The sequence below is a fragment of the Myxocyprinus asiaticus genome, chromosome 32, assembly GCF_019703515.2.
Source record: "Myxocyprinus asiaticus isolate MX2 ecotype Aquarium Trade chromosome 32, UBuf_Myxa_2, whole genome shotgun sequence".
Taxonomy (NCBI): Eukaryota; Metazoa; Chordata; class Actinopteri; order Cypriniformes; family Catostomidae; genus Myxocyprinus; species Myxocyprinus asiaticus.
This window is the reverse complement of record NC_059375.1, coordinates 18,345,409-18,369,106: the sequence shown is the minus strand read 5'-3', so window position 1 is coordinate 18,369,106 and position 23,698 is coordinate 18,345,409. Positions and strand designations below refer to the sequence as shown.

Sequence of the window (23,698 nt, the reverse complement as noted above, 5' to 3'; positions counted from 1 at the left end):
CAGTGACAGAGGAACAGCCTCAGTGGCTGTGAGCACAGGCAGTGACAGGGGAATGACCTCCGTGGTCATGGGCACTGGCAGTGACAAGAGGAACAGCCTTTGTGGCTGTGAGCACAGGCGGTGTGGGCACTGGTAGTGACAGGGGAATGGCCTCCATGGCCGGGAGCACTGGAAGGGACTGGGGAATGACCTCCGTGGCCGGGAGCACTGACAGTGACTGGGGAACGGCCTCCGTGGCCAGGAACGCTGGCAGAGACTGGGAGCAGCTCTTCTCTTCCTCCTCTTCTGGGCGGCCAGGAGCTCTGCCATGGGAATGACCTTCGTGACCAAGGATGCTGGCACTGGGACAGCCGTGGCTTCAGGTGCTGTTTCTGGGACAGACGAGGCTTCAAGCGCTGGCTCTAGGACAGACGAGGCTTCAAGCGCTGGCTCTGGGACAGACGAGGCTTCAAGCACTGGCTCTGGGACAGAAGAGGCTTCAGGAACTGGCTCGTTAACCGTGGCAGGCATGGGCACTGGCACGTTGACCGTGGCAGGCGTGGGCACTGGCTTATTGATCGTGGCTGGCGTGGGCGCTGGCTTGTTGACCATGGCAGGTGTGGGCACTGGCTTGTTGACTGTGGCAGGTGTGGGTGCTGGCTTGTTGACCATGGCAGGCGTGGGTGCTGACTCGTTGACCATGGCAGGCATAAGGCGCTGGCAGCGGCAGGGGAATGACCTCCATGGCCGTGAGCGCTGACAGTGACAGGGAAAAGGCCTTCATGGCTGTAGATGCTGGCAGTGGCATGGGAACGGCCTCCGTGGCCGTGCACGCTGTCAGCGACTGAGGAGTAGGTGCCCTCTTCCTCCTCCAGGTGGAGGGAAGTACTGTTGCTGTGACAGCCTCTGCTTCATAGTGGTCAGCAGCAGGAACGACCGCCGTCTCATGGCAATCAGTAGTGGTGGAATCGGGCAATGGCCGAGGCATCCACCTCCGAGTGGGGAGTGCCCTCATCCTCAGATTGGGATGAGGATGGGAAGTCACCCGAGGCACCAGCTGTGATAATTTCTTTCCATTTAAGGGCTTGCCTGACTGCCTTGAGAAAGTACTCATCCTCACCCCGTTCTGGGACACAGGATCTAATAGGTTCATTCAGACCTGCCCAAAAAAGATCACTTAGGCATGTCTGATTGTACCCGAGGACAGTGACAAAAATTCTAGGGCATATCCCCAAATGGACTTGTCCTCCTGCCTTACCCCGCGCAGCCTCTTGGCGTGCTCTGCATGCTGGTGAGCAGGAGAACCATAAAAAAAAAATCTCTGCTGGGTCCATCTTGGCCAGTTCGTTCTGCCATGATCGTAGGGAATGATGAGGCTCAGGACACAAGAAAGATTCAAAAAATGTATTTATATATAAAAATAAATAAAAAAACAAACAAAAACAACCCCGTCGGGGAAAACGAGTAATCCAGGGCTGGGGCAGAGGGAAATGGGAAACCAGGACCAACTGGACCAGACAGGGATGGGATGAAGAACAGAACCAACAAACAGGCAATACCGACTAACTAGACCAACTGGAGACACAAGACTGATTGTGTAACACAAGACAAACTTGCACCGGATAGCACACATGAGGAGACTAAAATAAACAGAGAAATCAACAGGTTAACAAGACAGGGCAGGTGTGACTAATAATTCTCAGGGCCACCAAAGCCTTCTCTGCATCTAATAAACAGATATTTTTTCATCCATTCATTCTCATTCATCTTTTTTGCTCATTTATTTTCAATAGATTTTTCACTCCTAATTCATATAAAAATTAATAGCAAACAACGAATAGTTTATCAAATCAGAATTTATTCCTTGATCCTTACAAGTGAAGCGTGATGACTGTGTCACAAATCTCATGCCCAAAGCAGAGCGCTTCTGTAGCAGCGCGTGAATCTGAGCTCGTAACGATGCTGGCAATGACAGGCAGATGATGAAGACGATGATGTGTGATGAACCCAAGTGCAGTTTATTATCAATCGTGAAATCCAAAAACCGTAACTCCCAATGTGAAAAAAATTACAAAAACATGAACTTGACTTGACTTGACATGACATGAACAATCCAACAAAGTTACATTCACAATACCTGACAATGGACAATGGCAAACATGAGGCTTAAATACATGGACAAGGGAGAAACATGACAATGATAACCAATGACAAGACAGAACTGATAACAAGGTAACAAGGCAATAAACCAATGAAAGCAAGACACATGAATATGGAGGGAACCATGACATCACATGATCTGAACAGGAACAGGAAATAAACTTTAAAATAAAAGACATGAACAAAAACACATCTAGACGTGACATATCCCCCCCTCTAGGGGCGGCTCCCGACACCCCAAAACAAAAACACAGAGTTCAAGATGGAGCTGGAGGGAGGGGGGCATGGCGACTTGACGTGGCTACATGGCATGACGTGGTAACATGGTACGGCAGTATCCTGACTTGGCTATGGTAGGCGTGGATGCTGACTCGTTGGCCGTGGCAGGTGTGAGCGCTGGCTCGTAGAGCAGAGGCGGGCCTGGACCGTGGAGCAGAGGCGGGCCTGGACCATGGAGCAGAGGCGTTGCTGTGACATAACATGGAGCAGGCTGAGGCGTTGCTGTGACATGGCATGGAGCAGGCTGAGGCGTTGCTGTGACATGGCATGGAGCAGGCTGAGGAGTTGCTGTGACATAACATGGAGCAGGCTGAGGCGTTGCTGTGACATGGCATGGAGCAGGCTGAGGCGTTGCTGTGACATGGCATGGAGCAGACTCTTGCATTGCTGTAACATGGCATGGAGCAGACTCTTGCGTGGTTATGACATGGAATGGAGCAGACTCAGGCATGGCAGTGACATGGCATGGAGCAGGTTGAGGCGTTGCTGTGACATGGCATGGAGCAGGCTGAGGCGTTGCTGTGACATAACATGGAGCAGGCTGAGGCGTTGCTGTGACATGGCATGGAGCAGGCTGAGGCATTGCTGTGACATGGCATGGAGCAGGCTGAGGCATTGCTGTGACATAACATGGAGCAGGCTGAGTCGTTGCTGTGACATGGCATGGAGCAGGCTGAGGCGTTCTGTGACATGGCATGGAGCAGACGCTTGCGTGGCTGTGACATGGCATGGAGCAGACTCAGGTGTGGCAGTGACATGGCATGGAGCAGACTCAGGTGTGGCGGTGTCATGGCATGGAGCAGACCCAGGCGTGGCTGTGACATGGCATGGAGCTGACTCTGGCGTGGCTGTGACATGGCATGGAGCTGACTCTGGCTTGGCTGTGACATGGCATGGAGCTGACTCTGGCGTGGCTATGACATGGCATGGAGCTGACTCTGGTGTGGCTGTGACATGGCATGGAACAGGCCGAGGCATGGCTGTGACATGGCATGGAGCAGGCTGAGGCATTGCTGTGACATGGCATGGAGCAGGCTGATGCGTTGCTGTGACATAACATGGAGCAGGCTGAGGCATTGCTGTGACATGGCATGGAGCAGGCTGAGGCGTTGCAGTGACATGGCATGGAGCAGACTCTTGCGTGGCTGTGACATGGCATGGAGCAGACTCAGGCGTGGCGGTGACATGGCATGGAACAGGCCGAGGCATGGCTGTGACATGGCATGGAGCAGACTCTGGTGTGGCTGTGACATGGCATGGAACAGGCTGAGGCCTGGCTGTGACATGGCATGGAGCAGACTCTTGCATGGCTGTGACATGGCATGGAGCAGACTCAGGCGTGGTGGTGACATGGCATGGAGCAGACTCAGGCGTGGCCGTGACATGGCATGGAGCTGACTCTGGTGTGGCTGTGACATGGCATGGAGCTGACTCTGGCGTGGCTGTGACATGGCATGGAGCAGACTCAGGATCCGGGGCAGAAGGTGGCACAAGCTCTGCGACCATGACGTGGGACCCTGGCTCGGCGACAATGATGTGGGACCCTGGCTCGGGGACCATGACTTTGGACCCTGGCTCGGCGACCATGACGTGGGACCCTGGCTTGGCGACCATGACATGGGACCCTGGCTTGGTGGCCATGACGTGGAACTCGGGCTTGGCGGCCATGATGTGGAACTCTGGCTTAGCATCCGTCTCCCCCACAGTGAACATAGAACAACTTATCTGCAGGGCAAGGTCAATATACTGAGCCAGATTGAGGGGACTGTGACCACCAGGCATCAGGGAAGAGATTGGCTCATTCAGTCCCACCCGGAAAATGTCCTTGAGGGCGACTTCATTAAAGTCCACCTGGCAGGCCAGTGCGCAGAAGTCCTCCACATAATTTTCCAGGGATCGATTCCCCTGGTGAAAATGAAGAAGCTGGATTGCTGGGTTCATTTTGGTTGGTCAGGTATTCTGTAATGATGCTGGCAATGATAGGCAGATGATGAAGACGATGATCTGTGATGAAGTGCAGTTTATTATCAGTCGTGAAATCCAAAAACCGTAACTCCCAACATGAAAAAAATACAAAAACATAAACTTGACTTGACATGACATGAACAATCCAGCAAAGGTACATTCACAATACCCGACAGTGGACAATGGCAAACATGAGGCTTAAATACGTGGACAATGGAGAAACATGACAGGACAGAACTGATAACAAGGTAACAAGACAATAAACACATGAAAATGGAGGGAAACATGAAATCACATGACCTTAACAGGAACAGGAACTAAACTTTAAAATAAAAGACATGAACAAAAACACATCTAGACGTGACAGAGCTCCACCCCGTTAAGCCTTCAGAATTTCTACAGAATCCCTCAGTAGTGCAGTGAAGAGGCGTCTAAAGTCAGATTGTCAGATTCATCAGCCAGTCAGATTGATTTATTTGTTCTTGTGGGTGAGGTCTTTAGGATATGTCCCAGTCCAGGGGCACGTTCAGCCCCGACAAAACATAGCAAAATGTTTATTTAAACAGAAACGGTGGTGCATTGAACACCCTGTTGTGTTACGCAAGTGTTGCAACTATGGCAGCTGAGAAGGCCATTCTTTGCATTCTTTTTGAAAAATTTTCGGAGCCTGATGAAATCAATTTAAATACGTGTTTAATACTACAAAATATGCTCGATGTTACAGTCACTGCCCTTGCCATCCAGAATAGCAGAGAACATCCCAATCGAACATCTACTTCAATGATTAAACCACAGACAGTGAAGATAGACTAGTTGAATGCACTGGAACATCGCAATGTCATCAATCAAGCTATTAAATAAGGCCATTTAGAAAGAGATAGAGGAACATCACAAGGAGATTTCTTCCTCCTGGCAGGGGAAATTTCAAACTCCTTTCGTGGAGTCTTTAGTTTAACTGGAACTTTATTCCAGAAAGTGTCTGGGTTTGTTTAATCAGAGAGTTCAATTTCTGTGCTCTTTTCATGAGCGCTGAAGTCGGCGTTCAGCCTTTAACTTATAACAGGGAGGTAAATATGAGCTCTAGCTCTCTCATTGTCATGACAACAAACCAACACATAATATATACGTCACAAACGCGGAACTTCTGTAGTTTCTCTGTTCTGTTTCTGGATTCAAAGGAAAGAATGACTGTGTATATAAAACGACAAATAACTAATTTAGATTTTTCCCTGCATTCTCCACCATTATTATGTAGGGAATATTGGTATGTGTAAGTGTACACGGGATAGGTTAAAATGCCCATGTACCTTCACCAATATATGTAGTAATTTTCAAAGAAAATAATGACTGTATAAATGTACACGGGATGGGTTAAAATGCCCGTGTACCCCCACCATTATATGTAGGGAAACCGTATGTGTGAGCTAGGAATTAATTTAAACTGTTCGTATTCTACATTATTATGTAAGGAAATGTATAATGGAATTAGTCACGTTCGACAACCATTATAAATTAGATAAATGACAAATAAATAGATTATTTGTCTGAATAAAATTCTCCACCATTAAAATCGTAATACAACGTTTTGTTGTATCTGCTCACAATTTCTATTGTAAGGAATTAGCTTTAATAAGGGAATTATGATTAATTATCTTATTGGAGTAATATTATTCTCATGGCTTATTGAAAATAATATTACACATATTTAGGTATGGCTTTGAAGCGAAATCTTTTAAAAACAGGGATGAGATTATTTATCAAAATATTCCACAGTCAAATTATCTTTGAACACAGACAAACTTTATTGCTATTCTAAATATAAAACTAATCTAACACATATAACATGAAACAGGTTGGTGAGTAGTGACAGAATGTGAAATAAATGATCAATACAGAGAAAATGAACTTTATGGAGTCTGTTGACAATGCCTTAAGAACCATTTACCCTTCTTTGAGTCTACATCGATTTGCAGTCAGATTACCCAAAGTATTTAACTAATACACCAGCACTTTGAGCAAAAGTCTGGAGATGTACTTGCATGTCTTTGCGTTTCCTTGCGTTGCTTGGTTCTTTGGCTCTTTGTAGAAAGTTCGTTCCGTCGATGCTTTGGACCTCTGTTATGAATGCTGATAGTTGTTGTCTCGTTGGATGATGAAGTGGGCTTTGAAACGAGGCCTTATGCAAGGAAGACTCGCAACTCATGTTGGGTGTGTGACCCGTAGAGCAGAGAGTGAGAGGCTTCCTCGGGACGTATGTGTCCTGAGTTTTCCTTGGACTCTACATGGCACGGAGGATCTGGAAGAAGCACAAGGGCCGAAGAAGGAGGAAGAAGAAGGGCAGGAGCGGCAAGTGTAAGAGAGAGCGTGTTCTTCCTGTTTAGGACTTTTGAACTGAAATTGGCTGCACCCCAAAAGGTGTTCTGAGCCAATCAGAAGTGGCTGTTCAAAGTCACATGGTCAACTGGTCTGTCCTTTTCAAAAGTGATTTACAGTCCTTTGTGTGGAGAATTTCCGCTCAAAATAGTGAATGTTTAATCATGAACTTTTATATCTTGAAAACGTTACAAGAAACATGACATTTGTTGACATCAAAATTCTCTATGTTAACAAGCAAACATTTACATACCAAACATAACACACTTTCATAAATATTATACCTTGAATAGTTACCATTCTTAGTAGAATGAGATGAATCATACAAGATTGATGATTATAATCACCGATTTGTTAGTTTGAAGTGATTACAAATCACTACATATATTTTAAAAAGGTACATCAGGCTATAATCATTAATTTGTCAATTATAAAAGTAATCACAGGTTAAAGTAATTATCTAGCCAGGTGTATATCTCGGTCCAAATGCACTCTGTGCATTCCAGAGGGTTAACTTCAGTAACGTACTGTGACTTTGTGTGAAATGTTCCTGGATTAAGATGAAATGTCTTAGTATTAGAATCATGCAAATCTGAGGGTCTTTGCAAGGAAACCTTTCAAAGTGAATCCTGTTTTAGCTCTGTGTGGAAGTTCAGAAGGTCATGCTGAGGGGCCTCTCTGACCAATTACCTTTTTTCTTTAAATCATGCCGTTTCAGTCTCTTTGACCATTTTATTGTCCAAAGGCAGGCTTCACTAGGTTTGTTGGTGCCTAGTCCTTTAATTTATGACATCGAGGAATTTCAGGATTAAAAGGCTGATTTCCCTAGATTCAAATCATATTGCTGCAATTATTCTGCCTCTCATATCCTACACTGCTGATTGGGTAACACCTTTGACACACCCACCAAACGAGAGAAAACGTACCTCAAAGCTCTTTGCACACCGTTTCACACCGTTTCAAGGAAACATGTCTTTCAACCCAGAAACCGTAGTAAAACGGTGCACACAGTTTTGAGATTGAACATGCCCCAGGCCTTCTAGCTGGCATTCAATGACACAATCACGCTTTAAATGATGCAAGTAATTTGAAAGCGAAGAGCGCGAGATCTTGCTGACAAGTCGGCTGTCATCACTGCTGCTATCATCATTGAGAAAGAGATCCTTGTGGATTTAAAAACCTGAGATGTAAACAGGAAAGGAGGGCTGATTTTCTCTTCAAGTAAATTGGTAAGTGCTTTGTTATAGCAACATCAGGAGTTTTCTAAGTGTAAATTAGGCTGCTGGAGCATTCAGTGTCGGATCAAGTTTTGAAAAGTAACCGTGTACCCTGACGAAACAAAATTTATTGCAAGCAACATTTAGATCGCAAATATTTTTAGAGCTTTTTCCTGGAATTAGACCTTCTTGGTTTTGGCTTTAGTGCGTGGATGTTTTAAAAAAATGTCAATTGGTATTATTATTTGGCTGCGATGTAATGTATGATGTCCATAGGCATAGGGTGTCTTATTCATTGTGAAACAGTTTTTTCTTAATGGCATGAATCACACTGAAGGCCAAGATTTAAAATGCATGGGCCACCACTGTAAACTAAAAATGGGCAAACAAGGAGGCGGGGTATGACGTAAGACAGAGAGACAGAAAAATGTCTTCTGTATCGAAAGGCTGGTGTGATCAGGTGGTATGACAGAAATATCTGACATGTGCTTGTTGTAAATCATGTTGACACAGATCCAAATTCTGTTCCCTCAGTGGAGCTGAGACAGGACTGAAACCAAAGACACATTAACAAAAATCAACCTACATTACAGAAGCCATGAGAATTTTAACTTCGTTCTTTTACTATGGATATTTACTATGTCCTTTTTTCTGTATTCTACAGCAGTTGCATCAGACCAAACAAGCAGTTAAATTCGGCTGGATGAAAAAGAGTCTTTCTTTCTTCAAACCTAGCCATTCACTTTAAACTTAATTACCTCAAAATTTAAATATTCTACAAGTGTGTAATTTAATTTATCAAGACAGAATCATCTGTAATCATAACAACAGTTTCCTGTTGAGTGAAAGATGAGAAGATAAAAGGAGAAGGAAAAAGATTATGAAATACAGTTAACTTTAAAAGGATTATAATAGACGCAGAAAACAGGCAATAATGTGTGCAAAGTGAGTACCCAAGAGGAAGAGTGTAGTTTATTCAAAGAGAATAGGCTTACATTATTCCATTAAGATTCACATACATACCATAAAATTACAATTTGGTGAAATTCCCAGATTTAATAAAGTGCTAACTATGACACAGCTCGCTGATTCATTCACACCTGTGTAGGTTTATTAGGGTCTGCTCCCACAGCCATGAGTCTTAAAGAGAAATTAAAATAAGCTTTAAAAAATAAATAGACTATTACAGCCATATGCAAAAGTTTTAATAGATATATTTCAAGGGTATAAAAGAAAATATACATATTTAAAAGTATTTATACAATATACACTGAAAAAAAAAAAAATGTGCCTTATGTGATAAAATGTTATTTAACATCAATGAATAAACCTGAATACTTAAGGTTACACCAAAAAAACTAATTGTAAGGGTTAGATCAAGTAGAAAAAGCTCTTTAAGGTAACAATTGCAGATTACCAATTTTACAGTATTGTCTGATAAAGCATATACTAATATAAGTATATATTATATATAAGGTCATTATTTATTTGCATTTATATAGTGTACTTTAGGTCTCAATTTTCACACATGTAAATAACTTTCTTTTTTTTTTTTCTGTTTACTCTGCCTAGCTGTTTATCTTATAATGTATGTGTTCAGAGCTTCTGTAAACCTAAAATTCCATGTACAGTTCTGTTCTGATTCAAAATTGATAAAGTTAGCAAAATAATACAATATAAATAAAAAAAAAATAAATAAAAAAAACATACTTTATTCAAAGGTTTCTTTTGTCTCTTTATTATATATTTTTTATATTGTCTCCATACACCATTCGGGTGTTTATTTGTGAACAGTAGAGTATACAGTATGTTAAGAGTCAGTCACAGACAGTTTGGACAGGCCATGAACTGTTTATCAGGAGAATTATTCATGATATTTCTTCTCTTCAATCTGTCCTCTTATGAACAATTCTGGTTTAATTTCTGCCAGCTACCAGAAGGCAGGAAACATGGTGTTTTGACTATATATCATCATGTTCCAACACTTTTAACTAAATCTTGATCAGTGGTCTAAATACGAATCGGGATTTAATCATTATAGTATGTATACAATTATTCTCTGGTATTAACACAAAGTTTTCAACTGCAGATGTTTGTAAATCTTACAAAAGTAGTGTTAGCCACATATGCAATATGCACTTATTACTTGTGGAGTGTGTGTGTGTGCGTGTCTGTGTGGGCAGGTTTAAGTGGTTTACAAGGACTTTTTTTTTAGGTTACAAACTAATAATTACAAGGGTATTATGCTATAAATGTGGTTTATGAGGACATTTCTAGTGTCCCCATAATTCAAATCACTTAAAAAAAATACTAAACGATGTTTTATTGAAAATGTAAAAATGCAGAAAGTTTTTTGTGAGGGTTAGGTTTAGGGGTAGGGTTAGGGTTAGGGGATAGAATCTATAGTTCGTACAGTATAAAAATCATTATGTCTATGGAGAGTCCTCATAATGATAGCTGCACCAACAGGTGTGTGTGTATGTGTGTGTGTGTGTGTGTGTGTGTGCGTGCATATTATTTAAGAATAATGAGCAACAACAACCACATGTCCAAATAATGCCAAATCAAGAGAAAAAGTGAGTTTAGTAGATTATTTTGTTTATTTATTTTGCAAATAGAAGATGGCACTCACAAATCGACTACTGGACAAATATTTTGGCCAAAACAAATATATTCAATAAAACCTTTGTAGTGCTATGCAGTAAAGTAACATTAACTCAGTAGACCAGCATTAGAAGTCTGTGTGCTTGGTGTCTCAAAGAATATCCTAGACTCTAAGAATGAAGAGAGTTACATTCATAATTCACATAAAAGCCACTCATTTGTGACCTTTATCACTGCTTGGTAGTCTGTGCTTTCTGCTACCCTCAATCAAAGCCACAGCTCAATCAAAATAGCTTAAAAATAAAAACATTCTCAAAACATACTTGATTAAAGGAACATGAAGTGATACATTATATTGGAAGCTCCAATAATTAGTTGGACTGGAGAAATATGACATTTGGGACTTGAAAACATTTTGCACCACACTGAATATCTGAGGGATGGATGAGTTGGGGAATGAGGAGACAATACCGAGCCCATAATGCTTCCATAGCGTATTGTTGAGAGCTACAGAAGCATTAGGATTTGACAGCTGCAGTCTGTCACAGTATAAAGACAAAAAGCCAATTAAACAATGAGCAATAGTTAACAAATGCAAAGTCTACCCATTTTGCATGTCCTTTTTTGTGGAGTAATGAGATGCATACAGTGTGAGTCAGGCTTTTCAGAATGTTAGTCTTTAAATACTTTTAAAGTATGGGGCGGTGTTGCTGGCTGGTGTTTTTGTTTCTTTGCACACTGAAAAGTGTCATTAAATGTCTATGTGTTTGTCAAGTCGGTCTTAGCTTCCTCTTTATCTTCTTAATTGCTACAGAGACCTTATATAGACAGGTGTGTGCTTTTCCAAATTATGTTCAATCAGTTGAATTTGGACTCCAGTCTAAGTGTAGAAAAATCTCAAAGATGATTATTGCGAAAAGCATTATACAAATAAAAATAACTTGACTATATAATATTGTAAAGTAATTCTGGTACTGCTGTGAATGGTGGAATAGGGAGGGGCTTAGTTGTCATGAAAATAATGTCACAATGTCCTGAAATTCTCTTTAAGCAAAATATAATTTCTTATTTCTTTCTGCTGATTTTAGGGTGAAATATAACCCATAATGTTCTTGACAGGTTTCATGAGATTCACCCAAAGAATGAAGAGTGTGTACTGTGTAACTTTATGCAGAACGATATAACAGTTGCTGTGCATTCTGTGCATACTTGGCCGGTGTCCAAGGAGATGAGATGAGAGCAATACAAGATAAAAGCCCTGTCATTCTGTGTTCTTTCCCTTATACATGAAAGAACACAGAATGCAGAAAGGACATTGTAATAATGACTGAAAACACAATGTAGTTGATATAATGTAAAATAAGGTCAAGAAGCTCTCAAGACATTGCAATTAACTCACGGTCCAAGTCACTACAAAACCAGAACAAAGAAAGCATTGAGTGGTAGTGAAATCTGAGCCAGAGGAAAAGTAATTTTACATCGAGCTGATTTAAATGCACACTTGTTGCTTTATTGATTCAAAGAGAAGCAGGGGCTTCTCTTAAAACCCTTTTAATCTTATTTGCTTCTTTTGTTGTGGCTATGCCAGAAGCTAGATTGACTCCTTTTCAATTCAGTTGGCCTATAGCACAAGATAAGGAGAGAGGCAAGGAATACAGAAGAAAATCCAATCCAGTAGCACCATATATCAGCTCATCCTACAAAGGAGCTGGAAGTAATGTGATTGACTGCTAATGCCTGGGGGCTGGACAGATTAGATCAGTGCACTTACAGGAGTTGGAATGTGGGAGGCTAGATTGGCTATCAGCACTGTTTAACCTGTGAGTCTGCCCATCATCAGAAATCATTACACCACCACAGTGAATATTGGCAATGGATGTGAAAACACATTTCAGATGTCTTCTTGTAGTTTTAACCCCAGCATGCATAACAAACTTTCCACTATATTATGCATACTGAATAAAATATAGATGCATATTTTCTATACTTGTTCTGTCAATGAAAATCAATTCTAAATTTAAATTGTGTGTGTGTGGGTACCCCCACCCACACACACACAATTTAAATTTAGATTTTTAGTAAAGGGGTATAGTAATATAATATTTTTTTTAATGTGATAACAATGTTATGTATTCTTATTCGCTATTTGACAGCATGGTATTTACTTTCTTACTAAATATAAATCTGAACATAAACATGATATTTAACATTGCAAATATAGGTAATTAAAAATATGAAATGTACAAAATTAAAATTAAAAGATACAAAATTAAAACAAAATTTACCACATATTGTATGTAAATTAGGGGTATTAATATAAACTTCTCTACAATTTAAAAACAGGAAAGTAAATGTGAAAACAATTAGTTTGTATAATCAAAGACCTTAATTGAGGCTTTCCTAAAATGTCAGATAAAAACACCACTTCATGTAAATAATAGTCAAATAGCCCCTATATTTTGATCCATCCATGCATTTTAGGGTTTTATAAAAGTTTTATACTACAAGAAGACATGTGTTTTATATATTGTAATGTGCTTTGAAAAACCTAGACAGATTGTTTTCATTTTCATCCAGAGGTATCGCTGAGTAATGGCTTAATAACACAAGATCATGAGATCACTGATAAGCAGGGGTGTAAAATTGCATTGATGCATCATGATGCCTCAGTCTTACAATACAAATTCAATGCAGCATCAATCACGGAATTTAAAGGTGAAGCGTGTAATTTATTATTATTATTATTTTTTTTAATTTTTTTTTTATGTGTTCTCTTATCCCAGCTTAATATGTAGAGACAACTATAGATAAGCCATTCATAGGTTGATTCCCCCGAAAAGTGTAAACTTGTAATGTATTTGGTGGCTTTGTGTGCTTTTGCTTTTTGTGTATGAACTCTTATTTATAATATGGACTCTTATTTTGATAGTCTTGTGTTAACTGTTCCCCGAGTTCCTGTTTCCTGTCTTTCCATTGCCCAGGTGTTTCTAGTTTGTCATTAGTTTCATGTGTATTTAATCCCTCTTGTTTCCGTTGTTCATTATCTGGTCTTTTCTTTTATGGCTGTATCGTTGGTGTGTGTACATTGATTATTGTTTAGTTCTTTGTGTTGTTGATTATTGTCTTTGTGTAATAAAATCTACTGCATTTGGATACTAACACCCTTCTTTCTGAATACCCATGTTACAAAACTGTGGCACTAACAAAACATCGCTCTGTTTGTTAGAGCATCCCAGCCAACGCCACACTATTACATTGGCTCAACCAATGGCGTGAGTTTTGGATGGGATTTGTTCATCCAATGGGAGAAGGGGAAGATTATTTGGGAAACTGGTTTAAAAACATGTTTTATTTTTGCAATTACATTAGTGAAGCCAGTGACACAGAAATTACACACTTCACTTTTAATAATAGATTATTACTATTTGTAATTATTATTATAATCAGTTACAGTTATTAAAGCAATATTACATGTGCTATATGGCCCTATATCAGCACCACTGCGATTACCTGCACGATTGTGAGTGTGATATTGCTTTTATACAACATTTCAACAAACAATTAAATAAAAAAAAATGAGGAAAAATGCACTTGTGCATGGAACTACTTTCTTACGCCATGGATCAGGATCTGCCGTTGCTAATTCAAAAGAAGTGTGTGTTTGAGAGAGAGCGATTTTAAGCATGTGCGATTACCTGCAACTGTCGCAACTCCCAAAGCTTTAGCTGTTTAACTCTCTTCCTCAGCTGTAGTATAGTGTTAGCCAGCTTGCAGAAGATAATGGAATTTTGGTCAAATACATCCTATTATATCTGTCTAAAAATAGCCGTCCACTCTGGGGGTCCCCCCTGAGTATTTCGCCATAGCCGGTTTGCAGGTGTCATTCACTATACAAACCATTCTCCGCCATGTGTTTAAAGTTTGCATCTCCTCCAAATGCAGAGAGTCCTGAATATGTCTGATTACTTAATCTGTTGTGTCTCTCAGCTGTGATAAGCATTAATGCTAAAGCTGTTAATTTAACTCTATTTCCCAGCTGTAATGCAGTAGTAATCGTAGCGATAATGGAGAGTGTGCTGAGGTGGGTAGGAACGCCTTTCATTTACTCCATTACATTTACTCGAGTAATTTTTGGTGGGTACTTTTCACCCTTACTTTTTTAATTTTTATTTTCGTTACAATGGGCGACGTTCCTGTCGTTACATTACTGGTTTTCATTTAATTTTAATGGTTAATAAATGCGTAATTTATTGAGAGATTTTTGAATGGGACTTTTACAACAGCGGAACTGTACAGCTGTGCTCTGTCACTCCAGTCGAGCTCATCACTGCAGTTGGAGCAAGCGCTTAAAACAAGCACTTTCTTTGTCACGCGATGCTTTCATTTTACACCGAGACAAGTGGATATTTCAAGATTTAAATTGCAGCGTGGTAAGTGTTGGTGATTAATGATAATGCGGGATTGTCTGTGTCATGGTCATTTTTAGGGTGATTCTGTAACTATGGGCTCTTATGACCTCGGTTTATAAGTATACATTTTACATCAGTGCTGCAATATATAAATTCCTACTATATAAATCCATGTAAACATCCGTGTTGAGTGTAATGTCGTTTGCTCTGTCGATTGCATGTTTGACTTATGGAGAGCTGACAATATCTGCGAGTGCACAGCATTCCTGCTTTGACAGATGCGGAGTGTTTTTCTTATGGACAACGGAAAACAAGCTCTGAACTTAAAATAAGCCTAATACGCTTTCAAACACGAGATAAGGTGTAGTGTACAGAACTAATTATCTAAATTCTTTCGACACCAAAAATACTGTAACTACACTGAACTAAGATCCAATTAAGACTTTAAAAATGACAGGACTTATGAAATAGTGGCAGTAGGCATTAATAAAGCATGATCTTGCTACTTTTTTCAGCATTATATATTATTGGGCCTGTGGGACATTGTTCATGTTTTTCACCATAATAATGACTAGAAACTGGTTTCCAAACTTAACTTCTAATTGACAGATTCGTCCAAATCTGACAAGTGTCCTCAAAGTAATAGTTCAGCTTAAATTAAAGCTGCACTATGTACAATTTTTAGGTTAAAAATGAACAAATTGCCATTATTGATTGAGTACATCAATCAGTGTTCAAAACAATGTTCTTACCTTACCCCAATTTACTACGGTAAGCCTATAAACATTTTTTGTATTTTGAGCTGTTGGGTTCGATTTGGCAGAAAATCGAAATCGCTGGCTTATGAAGTACATCCTTATGTCATTACGTCATGTCCGTGAACATAGGAAAGAAGAGCCGGCTATCTCGTTCCCATGTAAACAGTAGATGGTGGTAATGCACTGTTTTAGTTTACGAGCAGCCATTAAAAAGAAGAAAGAAACTACAGGTCAGTTCATTCACACTCACACTGTTCTGGACAGCATCGCAACAATCTGGGTGTATGTTTACCTGTTAACCATTTGGCGAACCTGTTATAATGCTTGGATATTTTGTCTGGTAGGGCTGTTGAAGCTTATATTGCTGCTTATACTTGTATGAATCAAAGAATACTCATGTGTTAACTGATCGTGTTGCATCTATGTTGTCGGGGAAGTTACTGTGACATGTTTACTAATATATATGACTTCTGAAATTGACTGTTAATTGTTATATTGCCTATTTAAGCATATTATTTTCATGTTTAATAAAGTATATTTTATCCCCATCATTACTGAATCCTCGTTTTATGTTTTTTGTTTACTATGTTATTATGAGCATTGCATAGACATACTATTTTAGTATTACGGTTCACTTGTATTATCAACTGAGGCTGAACAATATAAAAATAAAGTCTTCCATTGAACTCGTATTAGCCATATCACAAGTTTCACCTCTTAAATTTATAAGTATAGTACAGTACAAACATTAATAGTAGATAAAACACTTGAAAATCTTTATTAAAATATACTTTTATTGATTGAGATGATTCTTTATGTAAAAGCGCTTTGAGTGTTGTGTCAGAATATAGTGGCACTATAAGTGTAAAATTCATCCATTCAAAATATGTAAATAAAAGTGTGATTATCTTCATCAAAGCAATTAATATTTCAGTGTTTAATCATATAACATTATATCAGAATCAGAATGAGCTTTATTGCCAAGTATGCTTACACATACAAGGAATTTGTCTTGGTGACAGGAGCTTCCAGTACACAACAATACTAAAACAGCAACAAGACTTTTAAAAAATAATTAAAATTGAATAAATATATAGAATACACAATAGACAATATATACATATATATATATATATATATATATATACATACACATACATACATACATATACACACACATACATACACATACATACATACATATACACACACATACATACATACATATACACACACATACATATGTAGGGCTTTACTGGTTGTTTAGATCAGTGTTACTATCAGAAATAATTAATAATTATTTCTGTAGTTATTAATCAATATTTAAATTAATTAATTGGATCTAACTCATTAAAACCTCATATAGGACTCCAGTAAATGTAGTGTGCTACGTTTAGGAGCAAGTTTGGTTATTAGCAATAATTAATAATTATCAAAGATAATTATTAATTATTAAAATCAATAGAACATTGATGAGAATCAATGTTAGCTTTTTTTTAATCCTTTAAAATCAACACTTATCAATTGTTAACATCGAAGAAACATTAAAATTAACACTAGCTTATTGATCATTCTAATTCAATCAAAGATAATTATCAATTATCAAAAATCAATAGAATATTAATAAGGATTAACATTGACGGGGCACCACCCTGAAATCAGGGGCTAATAACCGAATATTAAAACAGTCTCAATATTAGATTGTTTTCTTAGGAAAATCGACATCCGAAGAATATCGATTTTCGAATAAAAAAAACAATGAATGAAGGTTTGAATCCGAGCACTGACATCCCGTCAGCACGACACAGGCGTATGCAAAACAAACCAAAACACTTCTCTTTGTAATATAAACAAAGTTTATTTATGCAGTAATATCAATTAATAATTAATACAATGCAGTCAATAAACTTCCGACTTACAACTACAAACTAAACAGTGATATGATTAGATATGGAAACAAAAATAATCCTATAACACAAGGTGTGTGTGTGACAGTGTGTGTGTGCGTGTCAGTGTGGTTAGTGAGAGAGAGAGAGAGAGAGAGAGAGATGATTAAGTGACAGCCCGAAAGCTGATTTCGCGATAGCTGGAGATGAAGCAGCCGTGTTCATCACTCAGAGACGCGGTTTTACGAGCGGGGCTCGTAAAATTCCCTTGTTATTTGACTCTTTAATAGATGAACTCAGTTGCTGTCTCACCCGCGATGGCGAAAATGCACAACAGTCCAATTTGGTTGGACTACAATACAGCAAAACAAATTCGTGATAATTAATACCCTGAGTATTAATAATTAGCGGACATGGCGGTCCGTAAACTGTACAAGCAAAAACCTTGAAACACAAGAATAACACGCTATAATATTCTATCTCTGCCCAGACGTAAACCTCTTACTTGAATCGTATGAGGACACAGGTAGAATGTGTTTTCCTCCGTCCTTTAACTCTGACCCGGTTTCTTGAGGCTCGTGTGATGACTAGAGCCGTTTCCTCGCGCTGTCGGCGGCCGGTACGGCTGTTGATTCTCAGAGGGCGGTACGGCTGTTGATTCTCAGCGGGCTGGCGGAGAACTCAGAAATGTCGACTTGATTGAAGATGGAAGAGAAATCTTTAATCTCTTCACTTCTGTAGGCCAACGGATGAAGATGCGAATTGCTCGGCGGTCTCCTTCGGATCCGTTAGAGTGTTTGGTTGAACACAGAGTAATCTCAACTCGTCCAGCGAGATGGAGATTGTATGGCTACAGTTTCAAGTCGGACATTACTTCCTTATGCCACGAGGTTACACCGGAGAGCAGCAAAAAGCTACGTCCGTATTCGGTGAACGAAGTAGCCGGAAGCAACTTTGGAAGCATTTCAGAATTATTTGAAGTCCGGATGATGTCATGTTCGAGGGACGTTCTGTTGTGTGCCTCATCCAATAGGAGTTGAGTGCTCGATCCTTTAGTGGGCAAGGCTTCATGGATCTGTAGTCTGTTTAGGACTCCCTTTGTTTGATTTTGGCGCGATTTTATCAGTAAGATTTATGACTTAGAAGGAGGGGGCTTGAGGAATGTTTTTTATGACTGTTAGGCCTGCCTTTGTCTTCTATCTGAATACATGAGGCCCAACACATACATATATATATATATATATATATATATATATATATATATATATATATGAATATATATGTATATATACATACACACACACACACACACACATACACATACGTAGTGCAAATCTAAATACAAATCGGTTATATATAGTGCAAGGGAATGTAATGGCAGAAGAGGTAGGATGTGTTGGATAGTATAAAAAGACTAAGCTGTGTATTGCACATTAATTATTGCTCAAAGGGGCAGTTTTAACTGTTCATGAGATGGATAGCCTGGGGGATAAAACTGTTCCTGTGCTTGACAGTTCTGGTGCTCAGTGCTCTGAAGTGTCGGCCAGAAGGCAACAGTTCAAAAAGGTAGTGGGCTGGGTGAGTGGGGTCCAGCGTGATTTTTCCATCCTTTTTCCTCACTTTGGAAGTGTATAGTTCTTGAAGGGAGGGCAGGGGGCAACCAATAATCCTCTCAGCAGTCCGAACTGTCCTTTGTAGTCTTCTGATATCCGATTTCATAGCTAAACCAAACCAGACCGTTATAGAAGTGTAGAGGACAGACCCAATGACTGCTAAGTAGAACTGTATCAGCAGCACCTGTGGCAGGTTGAACTTCCTCAACTGGCGAAAGAAGTACAACCTCTGCTGGGCCTTTTTTGCAGTGGAGTCAATGTAGGTCTCCCACTTCAGGTCCTGTGAGATGGTAGTGCCCAAGAACCTGAATGACTCCACTGCTGCCACAGTGCTGTTTGGAATGGTGAGGGGGGACAGTGTTTGGGGGTTCCTCCTAAAGTCCACAATCATCTCCACCGTTTTGAGCGTGTTCAGCTCAAGGTTGTTTTGACTGCACCAGAAAGCCAGCTGTTTAACCTTCCTTCTGCATGCAGACTCATCGTCATCTCGGATGAGGCCGATGACAGTGGTGTCGTCTGCAAACTTCAGGAGCTTGACAGAGGGGTCCTTGGCGATGCAGTCGTTGGTGTAGAGGGAGAAGAGTAGTGGGGAGAGCACACATCCCTGGGGGGCACCAGTACTGATTGTACAGGTGCTGGAAGTGAGTTTCCCCTGTCTCACAAGCTGCTGCCTGTCTGTCAGAAAGCTGGTAATCCACTGACAGATAGACGTGGGAACAAAGAGTTGGTGTAATTTAGTCCAGAGAATAGCTGGGATGATGGTGTTGAAAGCCGAACTGAAGTCCACAAAAAGGATCCTTGCATATGACCCTGGTCTGTCCAGATATTGCAGGATATGATGCAATCCCATGTTGACTGCATCATCCACAGACCTGTTTGCTCAATAAGCAAACTGAAGGGGATCTAGAAAGGGTCCAGTGATGTCCTTCAGGTGGCCCAACACCAGTCTCTCAAATTACTTCATGACCACAGACGTCAGGGCGACAGGTCTGTAGTCGTTAAGTCCTGTGATTTTTGGTTTCTTTGGGATCGGGATGATAGTGTAACGTTTGAAGCTGCATGGGAATTCACACTGCTCCAGTGATCTATTGAAGATCTGTGTAAAGATGGGGGCCAGCTGGTTAGCACAGGATCTAAGCCATGCAGGTGAAACACCATCTGGGCCCTGTGCTTTCCTTATCCATTGTTTTCGAAAGACACGGCACACATCATCTTCACAGATCTTAAGTTCCATTTGAGTAGCAGGAGGGGGGAGGAGGGGGGTTGCAGGAGGTGTTGGTGTTTCTGTGAAGTGAAGGTCAGAGTGGGTGTGGGGTGTGAGATTGGGCCTTTCAAATCTACAGTAGAATACATTCAGGTCGTCAGCCAGTTGTTGGTCCACCACAGGGTTGGGGGTAGGGGTCCTGTAATTCGTAAGTTGTTTAATGCCACTCCACACTGATGCAGGTTCGTTAGCTGAAAACTTGTTTTTCAGCTTTTCAGAGTATCTTCTTGTAGCCACTCTGATTCCCTTATTCAGTGTGTTCCTGGCCTGATTGTACAAGACTTTATCCCCAACTCTGTAAGCATCCTCTTTGGACTGATGAAGCTGCCTGAGTTCTGCTGTAAACCATGGTTTGTCATTGTTAAATGTTAAATAGGTCCTAGTAGGAATGCATATATCCTCACAGAAACTGATATATGATGTTACAGTATCTGTAAGCTCATCCAGATTGGTGTCTGCAGCTTCAAAAACACTCCAATCAGTGCAGTCAAAGCAGGCTTGTAGTTCCAGCACTGCTTCATTGGTCCATCTCTTTACAGTCCTTACTACAGGCTTAGCAAATTTTAATTACTGTCTGTAGGTTGGAAGAAGATGAACCAGACAGTGATCAGATAGTCCCAAAGCTGCCCTAGGAACAGAGCGATATGCATCCTTTATTGTTGTGTAGCAGTGATCCAGTATATTTCTGTCTCTGGTTGGGCATGTAATGTGCTTTTTGTATTTGGGCAGTTCACGTGTCAGGTTTGCTTTGTTAAAATCCCTAAGAATAATAATAACTGAGTCCGGGTATTGTTGTTCTGTGCCTGTGATTTGATCAGCCAGCTGTTGCAGCGCCGCATTCAAACACGCATTTGGCGCGATATACACACTCACCAGAATAAACGACGAAAACTCCTGCGGCGAGTAGAAAGGCTTACAGTTAATAAAGAGCACGTCCAAATTAGGACAGCACATCTTCTTTAACGTTGTTACATCTGTACACCAACTTTCATTGATGTAATAGCATGTTCCACCGCCTCTCGTTTTTCCCCGTTATCTCCACAATGCGATCCGCTCTGAACAGCCGAAAGCCCGGCAGATGTAACGCGCTGTCCGGAATGGCTTCACTCAGACAGGTTTCTGTGAAGCACAAGGCAGCAGAGGTTGAAATGTCCTTGTTTGTGCGGGTGAGGAGATGTAATTTGTCCGTTTTGTTAGGGAGAGAGCGGAGATTCGCTAGATGAATACTCGGCAGCACTGTTCGAAAGCCGCATCGATGGAGTTTGACCAGCACGTCGGCTCGTCTCCCTTGCCTGCATCTCATAGCGCGTTTAAACAACACATCCATGCCTCTGACTAAAATGTCCAACAAAACGTCTGAATATTCAAAATCCGGGAAAAGATTGACTGGTATATGCTGTCGAATGTTCAGCAGTTCGTCTATGGTAAAACTGACTGGAAAAAGATTACTAAACACAGGACAAACAAACAAAAACTACAAAACAATAGGAGCGCTCCATACCGAGGCGGCCATCCGCAGTGCCATCATGATGTAAATCTAAATATCAACATGAAAATAGCACGTTATGACTCCAGCTCCAGTCATGATCACACACAGGCGATGTCCAGTGTTGGACCTCATGTATTCCGACAGAAGACAAAGGCAGGCCTTACACAGTCGTAAAACCTAACACAACCCCCACACACCAAGTCGTAAATCTTACTGATAAAAATCGTGCCAAAATTAAACAAAGGGAGTCCAAAACAGACTACAAATCCCATGAAGCCTTGCTCACTAAAGGATCGAACTCTCAACTCCTATTGGATGAGGCACACAACAGAACGTCCCTCAAACCATGACATCATCAGGAGTAGAAATACCTCTGAAATGCTTCCGGGATTTGCTTCCAGCAACTTTGTTCACCGTGTATAGACGTAGCTCATCGCTGCTCTCAGGTGCAACCTCGTGGCACAAGGAAGTAACGTCCGACTTGAAACTGTGGCCATACAATCTCTATCTCGCTGGACGAGTTGAGATTACTCTGTGATCAACCGAACACTCTAACGGATCCGAAGGAGACCGCTGAGAGAAGAGATTAAAGATTTCTCTTTAAGATTTCTCTTCCATCTTCAATCAAGTCGACATTTCTGATTTCTCTGCCAGCCCTCCGAGAAACAGTCAGCCGTACGCCCGCCGACAGAGCGAGGAAATGGCCTCCCGTCATCACCCGAGCCTCAAGGAACCGGGCTGGATTTAAAGGACGGGTGAACACACATTCTGCATCCTCATGCGATTCAAGTAAGAGGTTTACATCTGGGCAGAGATAGAATATTATAGTGTGTTATTCTTGTGTTTCAAGGTTTTTGCTTGTACAGTTTACGGGCTGCCATGTCCGCTCATTATTAATACTCAGGGTATTAATTATCACGAATTTGTTTTGCTGTATTGTGGTCCAACCAAATTGGACTGTTGTGCATTTTCGCCATCGCGGGTGAGACCGGCAAACTGAGTTATCCATTAAAGAGTCAAAGAACGCGGGACTTTTACGAGCCATCCACCGCGTCTCTGAGCAATAAACTAACTTTATTCCGCCGTCACTTTATTCTCTCTCTCTCTCGTACTGACCACACACACACACACACACACGCACTCGCGCTCTCACACACACACACACACACACCCTCATGTGTTATAGAATTATTTTTATTTCCATATCTAATCATATCACTGTTTAGTTTGTAGTTGAAAGTTGGAAGTTTATTGACTGCATTGTATTAATTATTAATTGATATTACTGCATAAATAAACTTTGTTTATATTACAAAGAGAAGTGTTTTGGTTTGTTTTGCATACGCCTGTGTCATGCTGACGGGATGTCAGTGCTCGGATTCAAACCTTCATTCATTGTTTTTTTTTCCCCGAAAATCGATATTCTACAGATGTCGATTTTCATAAGAAAACAATCTAATATTGAGACTGTTATACTATCTGGTTATTAGTCCCTGATTCCAGGGTGTTGCCCCGTCAATGTTAATCCTTATTAATATTCTATTGATTTTTGATAATTGATAATTATCTTTGATGATTGTTGAATTTGAATGCTCAATAAGCTAGTGTTAATTTTAATTAATGTTTCATCGATGTTAAAAATTAACGATTATCTTTGATAATTGTTGATTTAAAGGATTAGAAAAGCTAACATTGATTCTCA

At 40.5% G+C, this 23,698-nt stretch overlaps 1 protein-coding gene across 2 annotated transcripts in view; it reads right to left on the bottom strand.

Moving 5' to 3' along the window:
* Positions 1-1,240: 1,240 nt before the first annotated feature.
* LOC127423288 (anti-sigma-I factor RsgI2-like) overlaps positions 1,241-23,698 on the bottom strand; it is a 43,151-nt gene continuing 20,693 nt past the window's right edge. For both annotated transcript variants that reach the window (XM_051667467.1, XM_051667466.1), the window contains exon 5: positions 1,241-9,113. In XM_051667467.1, coding sequence (XP_051523427.1) covers positions 2,839-4,359 — 1,521 coding nt within the window. In that variant the 5' untranslated portion in view covers positions 4,360-9,113 and the 3' untranslated portion in view covers positions 1,241-2,838. The remainder of the gene's footprint in view (positions 9,114-23,698) is intronic.